Source organism: Coloeus monedula, assembly GCF_965178545.1.
Source record: "Coloeus monedula genome assembly, chromosome: 2".
In the NCBI taxonomy this organism is placed as follows: Eukaryota; Metazoa; Chordata; class Aves; order Passeriformes; family Corvidae; genus Coloeus; species Coloeus monedula.
Window position 1 is genome coordinate 15,899,606 of NC_138782.1, and position 22,789 is coordinate 15,922,394.

At 43.8% G+C, this 22,789-nt stretch overlaps 1 protein-coding gene across 7 annotated transcripts in view; it reads right to left on the bottom strand.

Moving 5' to 3' along the window:
* Positions 1 to 16,206: 16,206 nt before the first annotated feature.
* Positions 16,207 to 22,789, bottom strand: part of ENAH (ENAH actin regulator) — a 90,713-nt gene continuing 84,130 nt past the window's right edge. For all 7 annotated transcript variants that reach the window (XM_082276966.1, XM_082276965.1, XM_082276964.1 and 4 more), the window contains 3 exons: positions 21,791 to 21,869; positions 20,486 to 20,543; positions 16,207 to 19,337 (listed from right to left, as the gene is read on the bottom strand). In XM_082276966.1, coding sequence (XP_082133092.1) covers positions 19,300 to 19,337; positions 20,486 to 20,543; positions 21,791 to 21,869 — 175 coding nt within the window. In that variant the 3' untranslated portion in view covers positions 16,207 to 19,299. The remainder of the gene's footprint in view (positions 19,338 to 20,485; positions 20,544 to 21,790; positions 21,870 to 22,789) is intronic.

The following is a 22,789-nucleotide window of genomic DNA, read 5'->3' on the forward strand; positions in this document are numbered from 1 at the left end:
GAACAAAATAATTTTCAAATAGCAGGGGTAAAATTAACAAATACACAGATCATTAAGGATCATCTGGTTTTGGTAATGAGAATAAGACCTCCACCTAAACTGATGGAAGCTAGAGTACTGTGCTGGTAAGAAACATGGGAACATTAACCATATCCAACAGGATGTTAAGGCTGTGGGCTATCCCTTGCCTCACTGGTATTACTGTAATTCCATGTGCCTTTGGAGCACATATTTCAGCTGCTGTAGTTTGTGTGTGACCGTCACTGAGCAGATCCCAACAGCCCCCTCGCCTGTCTGTGTGCCTACACTGAAGGCCTGCTTTGGTGACTTGGTGACATTGGCTGCTGCAGGCTGGCAGCTTGTTTTAAAGGATGAACAACCCACACAGTGTTCACAGCGTGGAAGGAAAAGGCACACACGAGTTATCCTGGTTTCTTCCCTCTCCTTCACTGACAATTGCACCTCTCAGCAGCAGTCCCCTGCAGGACCACGTTGTTACAGGGTTTTTGCTAGACAAGGGAGCGGTCTGCAAGCCCAAACTGATGGCTCTGAACTGGCACTCACTGGTTTTAGGGGAGGACCCACCTTCCTGCTGCCACAGCCAGATCTTCCCTCTCCTGTGCTTTCTGAGGCCCCTTGGAAAAGCTTTCGTGGAGACAAAAGAAAGAACAACTCTTGCACCACAGTTTACTTGTTCTGATATCTGGACCACCCCAGGAATTGTTCTCACCTAAAAAAAAAAAAAAAGGCTTTGTTTCACTAGCTTGATAAATTATTTTTTCCAGGAAACAAAGTTTCCTCTACATTTTATCTATTGAATTTGTAGCAGCAAATTCCATCTGTAACAGCTTCAGTGGCTGTTGCAACTCTCCCTTCAAAGAGCTTTCATTACTAAAGCTTGTGGGGGGATATTTATCACTGGATAAAACCACACAATGCAGTGACTGCAGAACCAGAATTAGGTGACTGCACGATGTGATTTTTGAACTAGTGTCTATTGCCCTCTCAATATATGTATTTCTTTTATATCTTTGAGGAAGCCATCTGAAAGCCACCCCAAGTGCGAGTTGAGGCAGACAGGAAGGGGAATGACACTTGCTAAATCTACTTCCACATTCTACCTGAAAAACAGGATTTATTTGTTGTGTACATCTAACAAGCGGATGATACAGCACGGGTATGAGTTGAGAAAGCTGCCCTGTGCCAGTGTTACTGATATGTTATTAACTAAAGGATACCCCTCAGCACTGAAGTGGCAGCACAGTTCGCTCTTTTCAAATGCCTACCACGGGATGAGAGATGTTCTCCGAGTGGTTTTGTGTCCAGCTCCAACGCTGCAATAGTCTTCAGCTCTCATGAAGCAGCAGTTTGCCCAAGGGTGTGCAAGTGACTTCCCTTCATTCTTGGATTCACTCCCCTCATCAAAAATCCATGTGAATCAGCAGTTCACATGTGTACGCATGCAGCCAGCCTGTAAAGATCAGGGCTGTGGGCAGGGGTTTGCATCATTATCAGCCCTCTCTGACGGAGTACCACACAGTACTGGGAGAGTTCAAGGTAAATTACGCTTTTCTCAGCAAGGCCCACGTCCACAGCAACTTCACAGGCAAAACCAGAGAGGATAACACTCCCAGAGCACAAGGGACCATTTACCAGACCCTGCCTTGCGCGTTGGAGCACGAACCATGAACCTGTGGTTTCTGGCTTGACAGGCTGCAATCAGACCGGCGGAAAGCCAAGCAATCAGTGCAGGCTGTGCCTCCTCACGCTAGGTGTGTGTTAAACACATCGCAATTAGCATGCTAATTATCTGTGAGGAAAGCGGCGGTAAGGCGTCCAGCCCTGCCTCCTCCTGGGAAGGGGAGAAAGTACTTGCTAGACACAAAGTATCTCACAGTGTTCAAGTTTTTTTTCCCTATTTTCCATGAAAGTGGAATCCACTGCTTTGTAGAGGTAGGACTGAACAAAAGGCTTGAGTTTCTTCATTTTCCTCTGTGTTTTCCTCAGTCACTGGCAGATCACCGAGGGCTCATCGGCTGAGAATGGCAGCACTTCCTTACAAAGCAGTTTGACCTGGCTGCCACCGAGGCATGGCCCGGGGTACACACAGTGGTCTCCTGATGCACCCCTGGGCTCAATTCCGAAGCCAGGAGCCTGTGAGAGAGTGTGTGTGTCTGTGTGGTGTGTTTGGGAGCCAGGGCTTGTGCTGTCTTCCCCAGCACACAGCTGTGACCTCGTCCTGGCCTACTTTAGATGTTGTTCTTGGGCTTATGCCCCACTTAGCCAAGTAAAACCGAGTCTGATTTACGAGGTGTTGATCTTTAACAGCCTATGCAAAAAAAAAAAAAAAAAAAAAAAAAAAAAAAAAAAAAAAAAAAAAAAAAAAAAGCCAAGGCTGAGGCACTTCTCATCCCTGCTCTTTCTCCCTTCCCACCCTAGTTTTTGGGAAATAACGTACAGTATAAAGTCTTGCCCTGGCGCTTCTTTCATGGTCTGTTCCTTCCCCACCTGTACTTAATGCTTGTTAGAGGCCTCCAAGAGCAAAGCATGCATTTGCTGTGCCACAACACTGGTGTGTTATTTACCATATTGTACTTCTGCAACATGATTTTAATGACCTGAAATGCAGAAATATTTGTCTACCATTTTGCAAGAGTAATTTCAATCTGTGGTGATAAAAGGTGCCAGTTTTTATCTGTGGTTTCAGCATTGTGAGGTTCACGGTTTGTACACAGGCTAATTCACAAGTGAAGATGCTGTGCAGCACAGAAAGGATCGATCTTGTGCCTACTGGATTCACCGTCAGCTTCCACATAGTGCAGAAAGCTGGCAAGGCTGCTTTGGCTGGAAAATTGCAGGAACTAATTGGGAACACTCTTTCATTAGTAAACAGCATCCAGCCCTGAATAGCATGCTTTGAACAAGCAAATGAATTTTTATCTGGAGAGAGTCCATAAAAGCACCAACCTTGAGGACCCCGAGGGAGCAGATCTCAGCAGAAGCTGCGGGTGTCGCACAAATCAAAAGGTATGGTATAAACACACAAGAATCTGCTCCTTCTGAAAGCCCAGGAGACTCCAAGGGAATCCGTTGTTGTGAACCTGATGCAAACCCCCCCCGGCACCATCGCAGCCCCCCCAAAGCGATCCCGACACCGCTGTGACCTACATTGCTCTTCCCAGCCGCGCTGCAGCTCCGAGCGCGTTCTGCAGGGTGAGCACGCAGCCCTCGCCTCCCGCAGCACCAGCAGCCGACCCTGCATCATTAGCGGCGCTGGCAGCCCACAGAGCAGTAATTGCAGGCATTATGAAGCAGCGACAGCGATGACAGGCTCAGAGGGCAGTGCCGTAATCAGGGGAATGTATAGACAAGAGCAATAATAGCATACAGGAACTCGGAGGAAGAAAACAAGAGGGTTATTGAAATATTCTTCAAGGAGTAGAAAGATCAGCTCAGATAGGAAGGAATCAAACTGGTGTTTCTTTTAATTCAAGTTCAACCTCAGCTACAATCTATACATTCAGGGCTAGCTCCAATTCAGACTACCAACAGACACACACACCCCACTGCTTCATATATGGAATTGAGCTAGATCACTTTGGACCTCAGCTGCACTAGAAGTATTTTAAAATATGAATTTCTATAAAGTTCTGAAAATATTCAAGAATAAATTTTTCTCTAGAACGTTTTTGTGTTGCTAGGCAAAAATGTAGGAATCACTCTTATTAAACCGTAGACTCAGGGGACAGAATGATGATTTAAATTTTGATTATTGAAATATATATTTTATAAGAGATTTTTAAAGTATTGACTGTCTTCAGAAAATTAAAAGTTTTAACATACTGGAAGTTACAAGTAAAAAAGCAGTAGCATCCCTTTAACATTACACCTGTGGCCTCACCAGCTGCACTTGGTAGCAGCTTGTGCATATTTTGATTTTAGGATGAGAACAGCATTTTATGCTAACTCCTAAAGCCTACCAGGTTTCATTGTATCCTATTTAGAGTGAGATACTTCTAGACAAACATGCAGCAGAGCAGCATCAGTTCTAGAAGTACCTGCCTTAGAAAAAAGGAACCGAGGATAATTCCTGTGGTCTTCTGGGTGCAGGTACATCTATAGTCGATATATATTCATTTACTGCTTGCTTTCCTCTCCTCTCCCAAAATAAGCAACACGCACTTCAATGTCATGTATTTAAATTCCTATAATTCCAACAACCAGGGCAGGACCTTCCCAGAAACAGGATATGTACCCAAGGCACAGCTAACCCGAGGTACTGGCACCATCTGCACTTCCAGGACTCCCCATCCATTTCTCCCCTTGGACTGCCAGGCTGCGGGAGTTCCTGCCTTTTCCCCAGCACCCGGACTAGCAAGGAGGACTTTACTACTGAAAAGCAAAGGAGTCGGTGAATATGGAAAGTGCGCTTGAGGTTCAGCGAGAGTTCACGGCTGAAGTTTGCAGGCGGAGCCCGACGCGGAGCGCGGCTCACCCCGCCCCGGAGGCAGCGAGTTCGCGGGGCCGCGCTGAGCGCCCGCCCACGCCCGGCGCCCGGGGCGCAGCTTTGCAGCGACTCCTCCACCTGCGTTCGGCCCTTGCTGGCCCCCAGGACAAGCTGGTGGCACCTGAGAGGTGTGGGGCGAGCAGCCAGGGGTTTTGCTCGGGTGTTTTCGGTGCTGTGGCCGATGAGAGCGCGGGCAGCGCCCGTCCCCTGTGCCCCCGATGGTTTCCTGTTAGCGGCCGCTGCTTTCGCTCCGGTCGGGCTCGCCCTGCAGCGAGGGGCTTCCCACACCAAAGGAAGGTTCAGTAATCTGTCGGGAATCAACCCCCCAGATGGCATGGCAAGAGTTTATAAGAAGGAATATATTGGATTATTTAGGTCAGCGTTAAGCTGCTTTATGCCTTTTGTTATTCTGTTCCCGAACAGATCGTGTTGTAATGTTCCCAAAGTGTAACATACTGTATCGGAGCATTGACCCTGTTGAGTTGCCTTAATAAAAACTTCAGACACTGCTCAGACACAAATTGCTCTCTATTAAAATAGTCTGAGCTGTGCTGGGTGTATGCTGTTGCAGCTCTGAAACATAACATGGAAAACAATTTGGTTTGCAGTGCCCATCAGGCTTCACAAAGGTCCAGCAGTGCTTAGCTGTGTCATTTCTCTCTCGTTTCCTGCTGTAGAGGATATGCACAAATGGCTCTTGAAACTCTGCAGAAAAAAGGTAAATGGTATTGTTATGATGCCTTTGACTTACTCACCAACAGTATGTTTAGTTGCAAAATTATTCTGCAGTACAGGAGTAGGCCCATCTAGCTAATTTGGTGTTTCACCACATAATTAAAAAACATGTGTAGACATCTTCTACAGAGATCTGCAGCACTGAACCCAAAGAGTACCTGTGCAGGTCTTCTGTGCCAAGTTAAAATTTTCCCAGGGGAAAAACATATATTTCAGATGATTGCCTTTCTCCCCCCCTTTTTTTTTGTAATTATTTATTTACTACTATAATACTTACTTACTATTTAAAATACATTTAATGCCATTTTAGATAAAATATGCAGCTTGAAACCAAACATGTAATTTGGGTCTTCAAAGACAGCAGTACCAGACTGTGCTGCTTTGAGTTATACAATAAAATGAGCTACAAGGACTTCTAAGCTTCTATTACAATTGTTTCTCATTTACCAGTGATAAATGGTGCTTGTTAGATATAAACAAGCATATAAAGAGGTGTGTTAACTGAACTGAATGCATCAAATGCATCTTTTTACATCACCTGGAGAACAGTGAGTCCCTTCTGCTTTAAAAGCAGGCGCTGTGTTCTCTCACATGACCTGTGAGATTCAGATGACTCCGTATCTTTTCTGGTGGGGAGCCTTGGGGGAGAATAAAGCAGAGTTTTTCTTGTTTAGTTCAAATCACGGAATATTTGTCTCTGAAGCGACTTCATCCAGCATTTAAAACAAGGTCTGTCCCAAGTGGTGAAGGACAATTCCCCAGACTTGCACAGCGTTTGATGGGTTTTCACAGCAATCTGAATTTGAGTGTGATTTGCATGACATCCGTTCTTTCACACATTGGTGTCAGTGACTTAAGCTGAGCTCAGAGAGGCTGCACACATCTGGATGAGCACCAGGGAAACACTGACACAGCTCGAGACATGCTCAGGACTCTTCAGTCCCTCCTCTTGCTTGCATTGCTCCTTTCCTGGGATATATTCCTTGCTTGGACAGTATCCCAGTGAAAAACACTGAAACTACCCAGCCTGACTAGGGAAACACATCTGCCACTTTTCATCTTTGACAGACATCAAAGAAAAGTAACTTCAACTGGGCTGAGCTGTTCTAGGACTGGCACTGATTCAGGGTAAGCAAATCCTTAAATTAAATATGAATCAGTGGGTTTATTCCACGATAGTTAAAGCCAAGAATCAAACTCATGATGTGGATTGCAGGGAAATTCCAGCTGGAACAAACCCAGGCTTCATCTGACCTTCATCTCAAAACAAGGTCAGCTGTAAGGTCAGGCCTGCTCACTCAGAGCTTTAAATGTCCAAGATATGGCATTTTAAATAGATCAACAGAGCATTCCTTAGTGCCTGTACCAACACCCAGCCATCCCACCCTGCATCACATCCCTGCAAACGCTGCAGTTGTTAACCTTGCCAGCAGATGCCACTGCAGGAAATTTGTTATAAAAGGCACAAAATAGGCAAGATTAAGACCTTTTGTTACTTGGCCCGTCACGGTACCTGCCCAGCAGCTTTCCATAATTGCTTAAAGTGTAAGCTGATGATGGGAAAAAATCCCCCTAAGTCCTGCATCGATGTCCCCCCTCTCAGGGCACTGAGTTTTCTTGGGTTTGGTGCAGAAACCACAGTGTGGCAGAAAGGCTGGACACAACAGATGCTGGGCACTGCATTTAAGCCACCCCGGCAGATGCCAGATGGACAATGAGGGACACGACAGAAACCTCAAGAAACAGCCACACTTGGAACATCCTTCCTGCAGTTTGTGCTGCCCAAATTCTCGGAGACCTGCTGATGCTCAGCAGCCTGAAATAGAACAGAACCATGGAACAAGCTGAGTTGGAAGGGATCCATCAGGATTGAGTCCAGCTCCTGGTCTGCACAGGACACCTCAAGAATCACACCGTGTATCTCAGCTCTTTCCATAAGGAAGGGACGAGGAAAGGGCTTGGCTTTTGGTTTGGGTTTTTTGTTAGCTTCTTTTTGAAGTTTCACTGTGAACTGTTGGTTCTTGATACAAGAAACCTGGCCAGGCACACGCATGGAAATCCAGCAATCAGCAGGCACCAGCAGCCATGTCTGGGGAAGATCAGGCTCCACCTCCACTGGGGCATTTTCCTGGTCAGACTCGGTCTCTGATCATCCTGACACCGCTCCAAGTAGGAAAGAGCAGTGCTGTTGCCAGTAAACTGTCTGGACAATACATGTCTGTCCCTGAAGAGGTAGTGGGAGAGTGGTGGAAGAACCCACCTGCTTTCCTTGGCCTACATTCGCTGGAGACAGATTCTCAGTGACAGGAGAAGCCCAGCTGCAGGAACACTCCTGCCTGCTGCCAGCTCAGCAGCCTGAGACACCTTGATAAGGCTCAGAATGCCACATGGGGCTTGGCAGTGGTGGCAGCAGCTCACTCCAGCAGCCAGGCAGGAGTCACCACGCCCCAGCCTCCCCCAGCTGCAGCAGCACCTTGGCTTTGTTTTTAAATGAAACTCATGGCTACAGAGGTGGCGGTGGGAGATCAGGTGTGGTGGCTCATGTGCTGTAATAAAGGCTGGGTGACATGGAGGTGGCCCTGCAAACTGCACAGCAGTAATTAAGGGATCACTGCTTGTGAGGACAGTGGTGGAGGGCACAGGAAGGCAAGAAAACACATCTCGAATAGCTCTCCTTAGAAGGGGGAGTAGGAACAAGGTGGACCCTTAAGCAACATGGTGACCACACAGTTCCTGGACATCCTCCGAACTGAGGGAGCCTACCAGCTTCTGAAAGGGGTGGAGAGGGACACAGGAGAGAAGCACTCACCTCCCAGCAGAAGAGGGAAGTCTACCCCAGGCTCCTGGGTTTCTCAGAAGGGAATTTCTCCACAGGTGCATCCACAGGAGTCCACTCCTTGTTTAACGAGCCTCTTTTCCTTCATTTCCTTCATCCATCAGATCACTGATCTCAAGTTGGATGATGGAAACCTCTTTACAATAGCACCCAAAACACCAGCTGCACAGCAGTCAGGGAACTGGAACAAATTCCTTGAGAGAAAAAAGAGCCAAAAGGCTCTTCTTGAGCAAATAAGGCCCCCTATTGTCAAGCCACAGTCCGAGAGAGATGAAGCCTTCATCCTCTGGAGATGCCGTTTCTCTGCTGTCTAGGCCGGGCAGTTTAGAGTTGGAGGCCTAACGAAGAAGGGAAAACTGAGATGGTGCCAGTCCCTCCTGGAGCTGTAGGTTTCCTTTAGTGCTACCAGCACTATCCCTGGCAATTAACACTCATGACCTTTCTGTGTTCCCTTTCCCTGTGATTGGATTTCTTCCAGTCACACACAGGAAAAGAGGATGTCTCCTATTCCTCAGCACCACTCCTGAGTTACTCCTCCATCTCTCCCTGGACAGAGCTGACTTTTAGGTAGATGCAGATGGCATCTGCTCTGCAGCAAGGTGTAACCCCCAACACACTCCACTGTGTAATAACACCAACACTCAGCTGAGCAAATTATATTTCCAGGCTCCTATCAGCAACAGCTCTCACTTTACCAACTCCCCAAAGCCTTTTTGCCCTACCAGCCTCAAACTCCACTGGCCATGGGATGGTACCACCTGTACACCTCTATTCTGAACATGTGGGCAGGGTTAGTAGCTCACCACAAGACAATTTTCTGCTAACTTTGATTAACTGTGTGTTTGTGGCACACAAAGATGTTGCCTCATGGCAGGAAGCAACTCAAACCACAGAAACACTTCCTTTTGTTTCCTTTTCTCTTGAAATTTTAGCAGCAGGTTTTGGGGTCAGCCCCTTAGAAATGTAACAGTGTCGCTGTCAGGTTTGTGTTAGAAGGTAAAATGCATATTTTTTACTGGGTGACTATTTGAAGGATGGTTATTTTTGCCCTTCAGAAAATTCTACCTGAACATAACACCAAGGGCTGAGGTCAAGAGCCACTCAGTCACTGGAGTAAAACAAAAGAAATGGAGGAACCATTTATTAAAATCCCTCAGAAGAATGAATGCACTTGAGCAAAACCACCACTAATGTGCACCAACTGCACTTCTGGCAGAACTTAAGCAGCTGATGCAGATTTTTCCTTTTCCCCCAACAGCTGTTGGTGTTTGCTGGTGCCCTCCCATCACCACTTGATGTTTTAACAGATGCTTTTTATCACAAAATGGTATCTGTACATGCTCAATATAAATTTTGGGCCACAGGCAAAGCAGACTAAACACACAGAGTACGTCTGGCTGTCCACAAACACAAAGTTCTCTCATCTGCATCCTTTTTGCACTTGAAAAAAGTGGAAGTTGTTAATTGTGAGCTTAAGTAAGAGTTCAGATTTATAGATTAAAAGCCTATCAAGAATTGAATTGCTTTGCTAGACTAAGAAAACAGCAGATGCTGATGCACCACCCTGTGTGGTTTGCTAGGAATATTTAACCTGAGTATGAAAAATTCCTTTTAAAAAGGAGTCCTCACACAAGCAAAGCTTTGGTTTTGAATGAGAACAAAAGGATCAGATCCTCTAATCAAAGTCTCTCTGTTGCCACCATCTCCTTTGTGTTCTTGCATGGATTTTCTTTGGACAAACGTAACAGAAATGTGGATATGGATGGATCATGCAGGGAAACTCCACTCATTTCTGGAACCTATAGAAAGCACACCCTAAGACAGAGAGGCTGGGGAGCTACAGTGATGTTAATCATTTCTGGTAAGAAAAAAAAAGGATGATGTTTTCCTTATTCCTGTCTTGGTCCAACACTGTCAGTGATTCTTCTGTCTCTGCATCCCACAGAGACTGCCATCTCATCAATCCCATTATACTCTGAGACCTTGGGAAGATCTTTGATCAATTTGCATTTTAAACAAAATGTCACGTGTTTGGGAACAGGGTTCATACACAGGAACATTTCCTCCTAATGGGCCCATTGTATTTTTCCTGAAGCTGGTAGAGTGAAAACACACACACACACACATAACAATTTATACCTTGGTTCTCACAGACCCTTTTTTTTCTTCTGCATTGGCTCCAGCTATTTTACACCTTTCCCATGACACAGCACAATACTGGGCATTGTATCTGGAGGGGAACCACCCTGCCATTAGCTCCTGCTGCTGCCTTTGCAGGGGAATTTCCCAATAATTATTTGCTTCTCAATGCACAGTCATCTGAGCAATACTCCAGACTGAGCATTCCTGAGGGGTATCTAGTAGGATTTTATTTTTAAGTTGTATCCTTGATACTGAAGTACTTGGGTGTTTGTACTGCTGTGTCCTGAGGCTTGCCAGCTATTTTTCCTGCTGGTCCAACAGCCAATAACCCAAGTCACCTTGGCCAAGTGTCATGGTTTAACCTCAGATGTCAACTGAGTACCACACAGCTGCTTGCTCATTCCTCCCCCAGTGGGATGGGGAGGAGAATCAGGACAAAAAATGTAAAAAACCCCAAACTCACGGGGTAAGAACAGTTTAATAATTGAAAATCCTACTACTACTAATGGAGAGAGAAATAAACCCTAAGAGAAACAAGTGATGCACGATACAGCTCAGGCTCTGCCATGAGCTGAGGAGAACCTTCTCAACAGGCAAGTGAGAGGATGCTGAGGGAGAAGATTTAGGAGGCCTGGAGGAAAAACATGAATCCATATCAATGTGTTGACCTTTAAAGATGAACTTAAGCCCTAAAAGACTGTGAACAGTCTGAACAGCCACCCCCTGCCTCTTCTGAAGTTGTTTTCAGACTAAAATCACCTCGTGGAAATTGTTCTCCAGATCTGGAAGGAAACAGCTCCATTAACAGTTCAGTGATGCTTCAGCTGCTCCAAAAGGTATTTTCAAGAGGAAAAACTGAAATTAACTGGAATATGAAATCTATGTGCACTTCACAAAATACAAAAAGACTAGTCACAGTTTGCAATACAGAATCTCAATCTGGCTGTGATGCAGCTGTGCAGCACTTCAGTGAAGTTTTCCTCTGGGAGCATTAGCTTTGGCAATAACATTAAAAACCCCCTCTGAGATCACTTTGCAATGGGAGCATTTTGATTTTCATTCCCTTTAAAGCAGACATGTAGCCATTTCTGAAATTCTGGTGAGGAACCTCTCCCCAAAAAGGGGTTTCCCTTATCTGCAGCAAATTCAGTGCTACTGAAACTCGATAGCAGCGCTCCAAATTCCCTCAACACTTGCAATGGCTGCATCCACCTGCAATGCCAGCTCCAAACTGCACCAGCTGGAGATGCCATCCAGCTCCTTGCTCAAAAAGGAGACCTTACTTGTCAGTAATTGCTGTTTATTTATCCACTATCTCTACCTCAGCTATTCGAGCTATTCAGCAGATCACCAGTTTAAAAAAAAAAGGTGCCATTTCCTGTAATTCAAGTTATATTTTATTGCTTAACATATTTTTCATAGATGCATAAAAATGCTGGGCAGTATTTACTAGATGGTATAACTGCAAGACAATTACACCTGATGGCTGGAAACATTTCAGACTGAAAAAAACCCAAACTACTATTGACTTCAGAGAAGCTGAGAACACTCAGGGCTTGAAGATGTGCAAGGTTTTTATTCATGACTGCTGAGAGCATACAGGGAAACCCTCATGATTTGGGTCCAGTAAACAAAGCAGAAAACCTTTTGCCTTTAGAGTAAGGGTAGAGGGTAAATTTGCTCTTTTTATTGACTTATTTGCTCTGAAGGTTGCAGGCTGACACTGAGGAAAAGCAATGACTTCATGGCAATGAAGCTGTCCTTCAGCAGATACATAAAACGTAACTATTACACAATGAAAAAGCCCAAATTTCCTGATTGTGCTCAGGGCTTCAGGGCCAGGCTGTGCTGGATCCTGCACAGTGCTCAGACCCCAAGCTGTGCCCCTGCCAGGCTCTGCCTTCAGACCTGAACTCCTCTCCCTTTATGGTAGTCAAATATGTAAAAGGCATGATTATGGTTATGGAGTACACCTCTAATGAAAAAATAAAAGCATACAAGTGAAAAGTAATGCAGCAAGAAATTGCAGTAATTCTGAAGTGCTCATTGCCCTTCTCTTCTTCACCTCTGGCTTTCCTCACACACGATGCTTTCGAACACACAAAACCCAGATGCTCCAATCAACATTAATTGTTTTGACCGTGCTAAATGTGCCACCATCTTTGAAGCCTTTTGCACCTCTATGCCTTCGTTTTCAAGGAAGGAATTTGCATTTTTGGCTGCCAGAGTCCCTCTCTTCTGAAGTTTTCTCATTTGCCTACCAGTGCTGTGGACTCGTGACTTTTCTACCTACTCTCCCTGAAGGTGCACCACCCCCTTTCCATCCCCAAGTTAACCAATAAATTGCATAATTGTAACATTTTCAGCTTGCAAGTTATTTTATAAAAGTCCTCCAAGAGGACTTTTACTTGAAAGCTGGCATGCAGTGTGTTTCCCTTCCTTGTATTTTGAGATCTGTGTGGGCATGTGACCTGGTGAAGATTTGGAGAAAGTTTGTCACCACAGCTTCACAAAAGCTTGCCTGACTCCAGAGTACCTGAGAAGAGTGTTTAAATCGCTGAAGGATTTTTTCCCCCCCCCACGAAACAGAACAACCAAAGCAAATTTTAAGGCCTCACTCAGCAATGCTGCCTCCAAAAATGTCTCAAGCACACACTGACCTGCCAGGTTAGGGAGATACTCCGATCTCCAGCTTCACTGAGTGTCACTTACTCATCTCTTTAATAACAGATTTCGGGGTGAAAAAACAGATAAAAAGTGACAAGCATTGGATTTCCTTTCCCTGCTGGGCTAAGGCCTCCTGATCATCAGACAAAGCCTCAACCTGTGCATCCATGGCTGACTGCACTCTCCCTCTGGGGACACAGCATTTATTAGGCACTGGACTTCCCATGTCCCTGAATTTCCAGTGCCCAACAGGGCTGAACTCCTCAGCCTCCCACTGCTCCTGGGTGTGGTGGTCACCTCCTCCTCACTCCATTAAGTCACCTAACAGCCAATCTGAGTTTTCTGAGTGACCAACTCCTACTTCAAGTCACTTTTGGGAGGTGGAACACATAAACCGGCTCCGTGACTGAGACATTCACTCCCATACAACTAACAAGATGTAGAGTAAGAGTAGGATATAAAAAGGTTCTCACCTCTGAGAATCCAAATGTTCTGGCTGCATTTCTGCCATGGCTCACTCTGAACACAAGAAATGATTTTTCACTTACCCCATAAACTCCTTGATGAACCAGCTCCACCAGCACGGGACTCCTTGGACCCCTCTCAGCATCCTACACTCCAGTGTCAACCTGTAGGACTGAGAGCCAGAGAGAGCTTTCCTCATCAGTGGAGCAAAGATTACTGAGCACGTTTTTGATGCTCACATTTGAGGCAAAATTTGCCAGGCACTGGCAGAGAGAAAGATCTCGGCCTAAGAGCTGTGTAAAATTCTGTTCCTCAACTTCTCCAACCGCAAGGCTTCCTGGCAGTGACAGACCCCCCTAGATCCACAGACAGGAGGCATTTATGAGTGTGTCTGCATCCCCCTTTTCCTCAGGAGGGCTCCGGGGCTGGTTCTGCAGCATCACAGGGCTTTCCAAGCTATGTAGGGTCTAACAGGTTTCACAATATAGTACAGGGGGAAAAATGTCAAAAATTTACCTTCAACACTGAGGTAATTTTTTTTTTTTAACTTCCTAGCCCTACCATGATGAGCAAGCAGCCTTCAGACTGCCCAGAAAGCCACCTCTCCTGCCTATCTCAATTTGTGGATTCCATCAGCATCCAGAGTGGGTTTAAAAGCTGCAGCCCCCGTCCATTCCAGCAACATCTTCCCCTGCAGGTAGCCTGAAAACTTCCACAATCCCTTACACCTTCTCTTCCTGTACCAACTTCCTCACTTACTTTTTTTGCCCTCTGCCTGTGTCAGCAGGACAAATCCCAGAGACTCTGCAAGGAAAACCAGTTTGGCACACTTACATCATATTAGCACAGACAACTTTATTGCTGAGTTGAAGTTCTTCAGGGAGTAGCTGGGGACTTAAGCTGGTTGGTGGTAAAAAGTTACATTAAAGATGGTAAACATCAGATGATGATGGGAGACCCCTTCCAACTCTACTGTGCTTAAGCAGCTGAGGGAGAGACCTGAAGTCATAAAGAGAAGTGAAAATGTCACACAGGTAACAGCTCTAAAACAGGCTGAGAAAGGAGGAGAAGGTGGCTGGCACCCATCACTGAATGACAATGGTGGCAAAATTATGCATCCCAGAGAAAATGTCAGCTTGCAGCTGCCACAGCCAGAGCAGCAGCACAGCCCAGCTGCAGTAGCTGCTCCACATCTTCTCCACTGCACAGTTTGTCAGCAGGACATGAGATAAATATTCACTGAGATCCAGGACAAGAAGCTCTAAAACATAAATGTCAGAAAACACATTTCTATATGTGTTTCTATATGACAGAGTTCAGCTGGGATCCAGTTACAAAATGGAGGGAATTTCCAAAGCCCCTTGACTTCCTGGCGTCACTGTGACAAACAACTACCCGAGGAAGGCCCTGTGCAAGGGAAGATGCTGATTATCAGGTACCCTGCAGACACTGCTCTGACTGTAAGGTTTGCCTGAGCTTTCCCAACATCCAGAACTACACCATTTCTGCCACATCTTGGACAATTACACCAATTTCTATTGCACATGTTTTTTACTAAGATTATAAACCTAGACTGACTTGAATATATCTCCTGACGTATCAATTTCAACAGGTGACCATTTCCAAGGTTTTAAAATAAATATTAATTCCTGTTAGGCCCTCATACAGGCTGACTTTAAAACACACTCTTCTGAATGTGTACATACAGGTTGTGACAGTATTGATTTAACATACTACTTTACTTCTCTCTCCCTTAAGACTCCCAGGTAGCATGCAAAAGAATCCTCATTTCCCAAAATCACGCCCTAAGACAAATTAAGTGATCTTTAGACTGTTCTTCAAGAACTCTGAACTGGCCCCAGTTCCTCCAAAATCACTGACTTTTCCCTTTGCACCTGCTCTCCACCACCTCCTGCCCAGCAACAGCCTACAGAATCAAGGAAATTTACAGCTTCAAAAGGAATTGTCAAGTCTTCGGTAAAAAGTCAGTTTCGGAAAATTTTTTCTTGCTTCCCATCTTGTTCACCTACTGAAAACTGAGGGAGTCTTCTTGATTTTGCAAGCTTAGTATGACTAGATGTAGAAGACATTGGCACATAATATTCATCACTGGAACTCAGCCCAATTAAACATTTTCAGAAGAGCCCATGACAACCCCCCGTTTGACCAGCCACAGACCATCTCCCATCTGCCTTTTAATATACAACTTTAAAAAGGAGACATTGTCCATCTCTTGACACCAATGGACATAGTTGGTAACACTGTTCAGACATTTAAATCAGAAATATTTATTACACTTGGTGCCTAAACCCTGCCCCAAGAACAGCAGACCATTTTAGAATCTAGTGATAATTCTTTTTAAAAACCCCAAACCTTTATAACTCATTAAGGTTGGTGCCAAACTTGGCACTGGGACCAAGGTTTGCCAAACAGCAGCAGCAACAAAGTACAGCTTCAGGATGCCAAGTCAAGGACATTTGAACAGCTCTGCTCAGTATTTTGCTGTAAGATAAATTGAGCAGAACTGTCCTTACTGTACAGAAACCTCTACTGATCTGCCATGGTAGGTTTGCTTTATTACCAGTATTGAAAATAAGTCATCAACATAAAAGCAGCAAGAGAAGAAGTCAGACTGACCACAATTATTTCCCCCCCAGTCCTTCCTTCTCTCTCCCATGTTCTCTGTGGATACAGAGACCAAAATGTGTATATACCATGTGAGAATGTAAACCACATCATACATTTGAAATTAATTTTATGTACAGTTACCATTCATGAATGCACACAGTCCCTGCAGTTCCATTCTTTATAAGGTAAGTCTTCACTGTTCTCTACTGGATCTTCTGATGGAGGAACAGAAAGGAGAGGTGGAATCAAGGAGTACGGAATGGACACAGTCACGAAAAATTTGGGGAATTTGAGTAGTGAATCTCAGAGTCTTCTGTGAGGTTCCAGAAATAAATGGTGGCAACGTGTATATATTGCAATTTTATTTCATTCGCTCAAACAAAACGTTAGCATGTAAGAAATTTAAAATGACACAGTATGATAAAAATAGCAGAGAATGAACTGAGAAACTAAAAAGAAGGTAAACCTAAATGCATGAAAAGTCAACATTCATTAGTGAACAGCTTCAGTCTTTGATTGACACTTGATAACTTTAAAACAACGAACTGGAAATCATTATGACTGTCTGAAGAGATTTCAGCACCAGCACTAAGGGTTTTACATTCAGTTGGTTTGCAGTTGACTTGGTAGCCACTTGTCTATAGTGCAGGTTTATCACAGGTCAGATCACAGTGTTGAGGAAAGCAACGCCCTCCTGGCATTAGGAAGGATCCCTTAAACTGCCCTCAGCTTAAGACATCCATTGTACAAAAGCACAGAACCACCACAATATGGTTTTTAAAGAACTTAGTCACCAGTAAGCAAAATAATCGTAGCTTCTGCAGTTCATTTGCAATACTGAAATCTCTGGAAACGGTGCAACTGTCAGTAGGTCAGGAAATGTCTACAGTAATCTTTAATTCAATCTGATTTTCTGGAAAGAACCAGTTCTGCAGGTTGGGATTACAGAAAATATGTATGTAGAAGCAGCACAAAAAGACAACATCTGTTCCTTTTTCTTTTAAACAGAAATCATGTTAATTGTAGACCAAGGCACAAAACGTTTAGTGCATAAGCCAGTTCCTTGCACAATCTAGATGTTCAGCCTTTAATTTTGGACCACTTTTAGCCATCCATGCTATTCCACTGTGTGACTCCTGAACCCTCCTAGAAACGAATCAAACGTGATTTCTGACAAGGGTAAACATCCTTACTGCTCAAAAAGTCCGTGTAAAACAAAAAGCTACATCAACAAAGATGAAAATGCCTCCTCTTGTTTTGAGAAAAACAGTACTTGACAAACTGACTATGGATTTTTTTCTTTTTAATGCCTTCAATAAATGCATGCAGAAAAGTGATGTTGTTTCTCCTCTTTAATAAAAAAAAAAATTAATAAATGGAGTTAGGCAATATTTCCACTGTCATCTTCCCTAAGAATCTGAACCTATAAAATCAGGAAATGTTTGAATGGGAGAAAAATTTCTTATTGAAGCCTTTCTGAAGCTGCTAAGTGCTGTTCTGCTCTGGTGTTCAGCACTCAAGACAGTCTGTTACTGAAAGCATCTGTCCCATGAACGGAGCTGTTGGGTACTTGTAAGCAAATCTCTCAAGTTCTAAGTAAACTTTTCTTCTGGATCAGCACAGATCCCAAAGCAAACACTGCTTGGAAAAATGGACAGTGCAAAGGAAAAGGGAAGATTTTGATCCATATTCTTTGTCCAAAGCACTACAGAGCCAATTTGCAGAATTTCTATGCCACTGAACTTTACCACATTAAGGAACAAAATTAAAAAAATAAGATTGAAAACCCTGGGAAAGAGAGAGGTATCACCTCCCTGAAAAATGATTCTCAAATTGCTGAGCAAAACCAATGGCATATCATTGCTGTTTTTCAGGGTTTGTGTCGCGTGGAGCTGTGGGGGTTTTTTGTCGGTTTTGTGGTTTTTTTTGGAAAGGAGGGTGGCAGACAAACTAGGAGGAGAAGGGGACATTTACTGTGACCTGATCGTTCTCAGGTAACTACTGCTGTTCTGTTTCATTAACCAACCAAAAAAAGGAGTCTTGGAAAAGAGTGAAGCAGAGGGTCATGGTGAAAAGGTGAAGGACAACGCACTTACACAGGGGCATCCTCAGCAACTCAGATGCCCACAACGTTTTCTCTCTCGCCGAGAAACGAGTTCAGTTCACCTGGGAGTTTCAGAACCATTACTGGAAGTATTACTGAATTTCAAATAGAAAACTGAAAAAAGATACAAAAGGATCAAGTACCTGGTTCCATTAACATGGTTACTGATAAAAGTCATGTTTTCCTCATTATTACACATGCATGTAAGATGAAGAAAAAGTGTAGAAAGTAATAAAAATGTGTCACCTTCCCCCTCCCTCTTCCCACATCTTTCTGGGCATAAATTAAGCCTTACAAATGAAAAGGCTACTCTGTGACATGCAAGTTTTCTTTTAATTAAAAAGCTGGCTGTGTTGTGTTACATTACAAAATGTCCACATGCATAAGTCTAAAAAAAGCCCCAAAATCTACTGTAAATCTACAACATACTAATGATTTACATTTGACTGCTGACTCGCATTATGTAGAAGTCTTAGATTTGGTAAAGCATCGTAACAATGTAGGAAGGCATCTACATCTTTAAACTCTGGACTGTATTTGCTTTTTTTTTTTTTTTTGTTTTCCTAGAAAATTGCATGAAGGCTAACTAGAGAGGCTTCCTATCATAAAATTCCAAAATCTTGATATGTCATCACCGTCTAGGTCATCCTTACTTACAAATATTGCCCTTTAAAAGCACGCATCTCTAATTGCTCCTTGTTTTGTGAACCAAACCTCTACACATCTGATCTCTTAAATTACTCGTGGAAATACCAGATATGATAGGAAGACAAACCTGAGATACATTTGAAGTACAACAGTATAACTTGCTAACTCCTTCATTAATAAAGAAAACCTCTCTGAAAAGCCTTCCCAAGCTTTTCCCTGTTTTTTTTTTTTGTCTTAACAACAAATTCTGAAACATGTGCAATTTTATCTTGACATGAGTAGACTTCAAAGCACTGTGATCTCGTCTGATAGATGTAGGAATTTCTGCATAATCATTACAGTAACTTTAAGAGTCTTTTCCACCCTGCTGTAAAGGTCAGAAAAAAGCTGCAAACTAGGAGGGGAATAGCATTATCACCAGAGTGATGTCTGAAGCTTTTCAGAATAGGTTGTTTCTCCCTCCTTCCAAGTGTCTGTCTGTCTGTCTCCGTTTTCTTCTAACAGCTCACAAAACGTAGTCAGTTTTATATCAAGTTAAAGAGTCACATCGGCTTAGTACGAGTCTTTCTATGCAGTATTGGACTTGCTGAGTTCCTGCCTGATAGCTGCAGAGAGAGAGAGAGAGAGAGAGAGAGAGAGAGAGAGTGTTAGCAGATCAGAGTCAGTGCAGGAAGCTGGAACACACAACTGACCCCCCAAAGCTCACCCTGCTCTGACAACGTGAATAACCAACAGCTGAGGCAGCCCCCTGTGGCTTCAGACAAGTGGCATTATCCACCAGGCACTACCCTTTTTCTTCCTGTAAACTTCATGTTAAAAATCTTAATTTTTAGTTCCCACCTCCAGCAAGCCTGTGGCCTTACCTGGTGATAACCAGCACTGCTGGGATTAGCAAGGAGCATATGTGGGGGCTCATTTATTTTAATTTTCTTTGTTTAAGAGCAGCCTCGGGGCCCTGTTTGCACTGCACTGTTCTGAAAGGCTGTGGTAGAACACAGCACAAAAAAACACAGGGAAAAGGACTACATTCTCTGTAGTCCCAAACCAGCCAGATATTTCTACATCACTTGATGACATTCAGTATTTTATCAGCAGTGGTATTAGATTAATATGACTTTTTTCCCTCCCTATACTTTATTTTGGTACATTCCATTAAGCCAATTAAAACCAAAAAGGCCCACCAAGGTAAGTAAATCATACAGAGAGCTCTGTTTAATTCCTCACAGGTGGACCTTTTAGATTATGCTTTCTCAATGACTTCCCTTAACTACAGAAGAGTACACAGGAAAATAACTTCTGTTAAAATAAAAATGAAAACCATGAGAATTATTTTCTTTGACTCTTGTGTTACAGATCAAAGAGGTGACTGAAGGCTGGAAGCCCAGTTCTACTCTGAGTATTACTAGTTTTGAAATACGTACCTCAACAGCTCTGGATTATTTCAAAATAACCCACCTACCACCACATGACACTAAGGATAACTTCAAATCACTCAAATGTGGCATCACTTCAACCACTCTTAAAAGACCCTACTTGGTGTCAATGTTCTACTGAAACAAAGCCCCCAGGAGAGAAATCACTGAAGCACATCAGTTGGAACAGCTCTGGCACCAGTGGTTTGCCACCAGACTGAGAAGAAAGCCACTTTTACCAACGAATCACTCTCAGGCTACCAACACATTGTATTTACATTTTAAAGCACCTGCAAGCTACTCTAAAACTGAGCAGCAGCAGTGCAAAGAACAATACTTACCATCAATGAGTTCTTCCTTTAATTTCGTTAACTCCTTCCTCATTTCATCTAAAATGTCCTGCAATGTGTCACAGCATAAATAAGAGATTAGCAAACAAATCAGTTTTGCCACCTGTAAACATCTGTGGAGAGAAATCCAGAATTCTCCCACTACAATCCTTCCCATTAATCCTTAACCCTTCTGAAACCCATCTCTCAGCTTCCAAGTTAATCCTCAAAACCTAAGGCATCCCTAGAACATTATTAAGTGCAGGTACAATGAAGAAAAAACCATCCCTAGAAGTCCCACAAATCGATTCCTGTGGAATTTATAAGGGGAAGGGATAAGAGTAAGAAAGCTTTGCTACAGGTGAAATGTGATGTGGAATGCAAAAGGAGGAGCTAACGAAACACCACAAGCCAATGAAGTACTCCAAGAAAAAAAAACAAAAGAAAAAAGGGTAATCAAGGTATCAAGGTCCCAGTCCCAGTGGGATGTGAGGGAATGAAGGCAACAGCATGAAGTGCTGTCCCTGCTTGCTGCTTTTTCCATCCTTTCCTCTAAGCTCCTTCAGAACCACTCACCAGGCCAGAAGCCACTCTAGAACTGCCTGTGGATCCAGGACCCAATCCAGAACCAACCAGAACTGATCCATAACCCAATCTAAAGCCAACCACTATGTGGGGACACATTCTAGAAGCAACTAAAAGTTACTACCAAAGTGAAAGTGGCTCTAGAACCACCCACTGAGCTGGAGCCTGCACCAGAGTCTCCCTCCCGCCTTGGGGATGGGCCCATTGATCCAAACACCACTTGAAGATCCTTCACCTCCAACTCCACAATTCCCACAGGACTCCTCTGCTCTTGGGCTGGATAACTACACAGAAGGCAACATCTCTGGATGCTCTTCCACCACCAAACTAGTGACCACGGGTGCTCACATCTGATATTAAAGCATGGTCATACTTGTTCTGCTAGAGCTGCCCTGAGGGCTTGTTGTGTGTTCGGGTACAGAGAAGAGAAGGAAAGGTTTTCCAGGCAAACTAATTTCCCAGTTCCATCTATAATGTCAACACCATCCTGTGTGTGCTGCCTAATGCAAAAGAAGGGACTCTGTGAGAAACTAATGGGGCTGTCTAAGCCACCATCCCACAGCTCCAGCTTCTAAGAATACTGACACATGCCTGGGCAAAAATAAAGACTAGTGTCACTAAATCATTAAGTTTGGAACTGGCTAACAAAACAGTCAGAAGGTGGTATTGGACAGCTGCAAGTCCTCACATCCAACTTACAGAGCCATCTTTTTCAAAGCATCATACACATACCTGCTTCAATCTGTCATAATCTAGACCTTCTGACTGTACTCCGTTGGCACTGGGCTGTCCTGTTGGTGTAGATTTTGGTCTGCAGCACAAAAACACATCCATGAGTTACTGGTTGCTCATTGTTACAGGATACATAGGACTCCCCCATCAAAATTGCTGACATTTGTCTATCAAAAACATAGTAATAAATCAGAATGGAAAAAAAATAATGTTGGGAGTGGGAGGGTGGGAAAAATCAAGCAGACCCAAAATACCACACAGAATAGAAAGCAACAACCAAGAATGTTTTCCACACACTGGAAATATTAATTACCATAAGAGTTATTAGTTCAAAACAAGAACTTTCAAAGCAAAAGACAGATTTCACTGTCAGTGGTTTCTGATTTCTTCATAATGGGCATGAAAAGCTGAATGCCTTCAAATGTCAAGTACCTTCCTTTCTCAACTGCTTACTCATTCAATAGAGGCTCTCGCATGGAAGTACTCCCACTAACTAATGACTGCACGTTGATGCTGACTATGAATGCTGAGCAATCACCCTGGGGGATTTTCAACAGCTGACAGACTCAAGCAACTCCTTTGCAACCTGAATTATTCCATCAGTTGCTTTCTAAAGCTACTGAAAGCAAATACTGTAACAGCAGCAAGATTTACCAGGTGATACTTGAGAGGAAGTTCTAATGTTTTGGACTACGTCATGTTTGATGTTTGCTTATGCAATATTCTCTTTTAGACATCAAAAACTTGCTGACCCAGATCACCTTGTCTTTTTAACACAAATTCCAAAAGAAGTAGGTTTTCTGCCTTCCCATTTCCTTCCTGATCCCCTCTCTCTTAGAAGGGGCAATTCAGACTCATGGACTCACTACAGCTATGAGCAGAGACAGACATGCTCACAGCATGAATACCAAAACAGTTCTCCAAGGAGGGAGGAATGTTCTGCTGTTCTTACATACATTTTACGTCTTGGCTAGCATTCTCCCTCCATTACCTATGAAA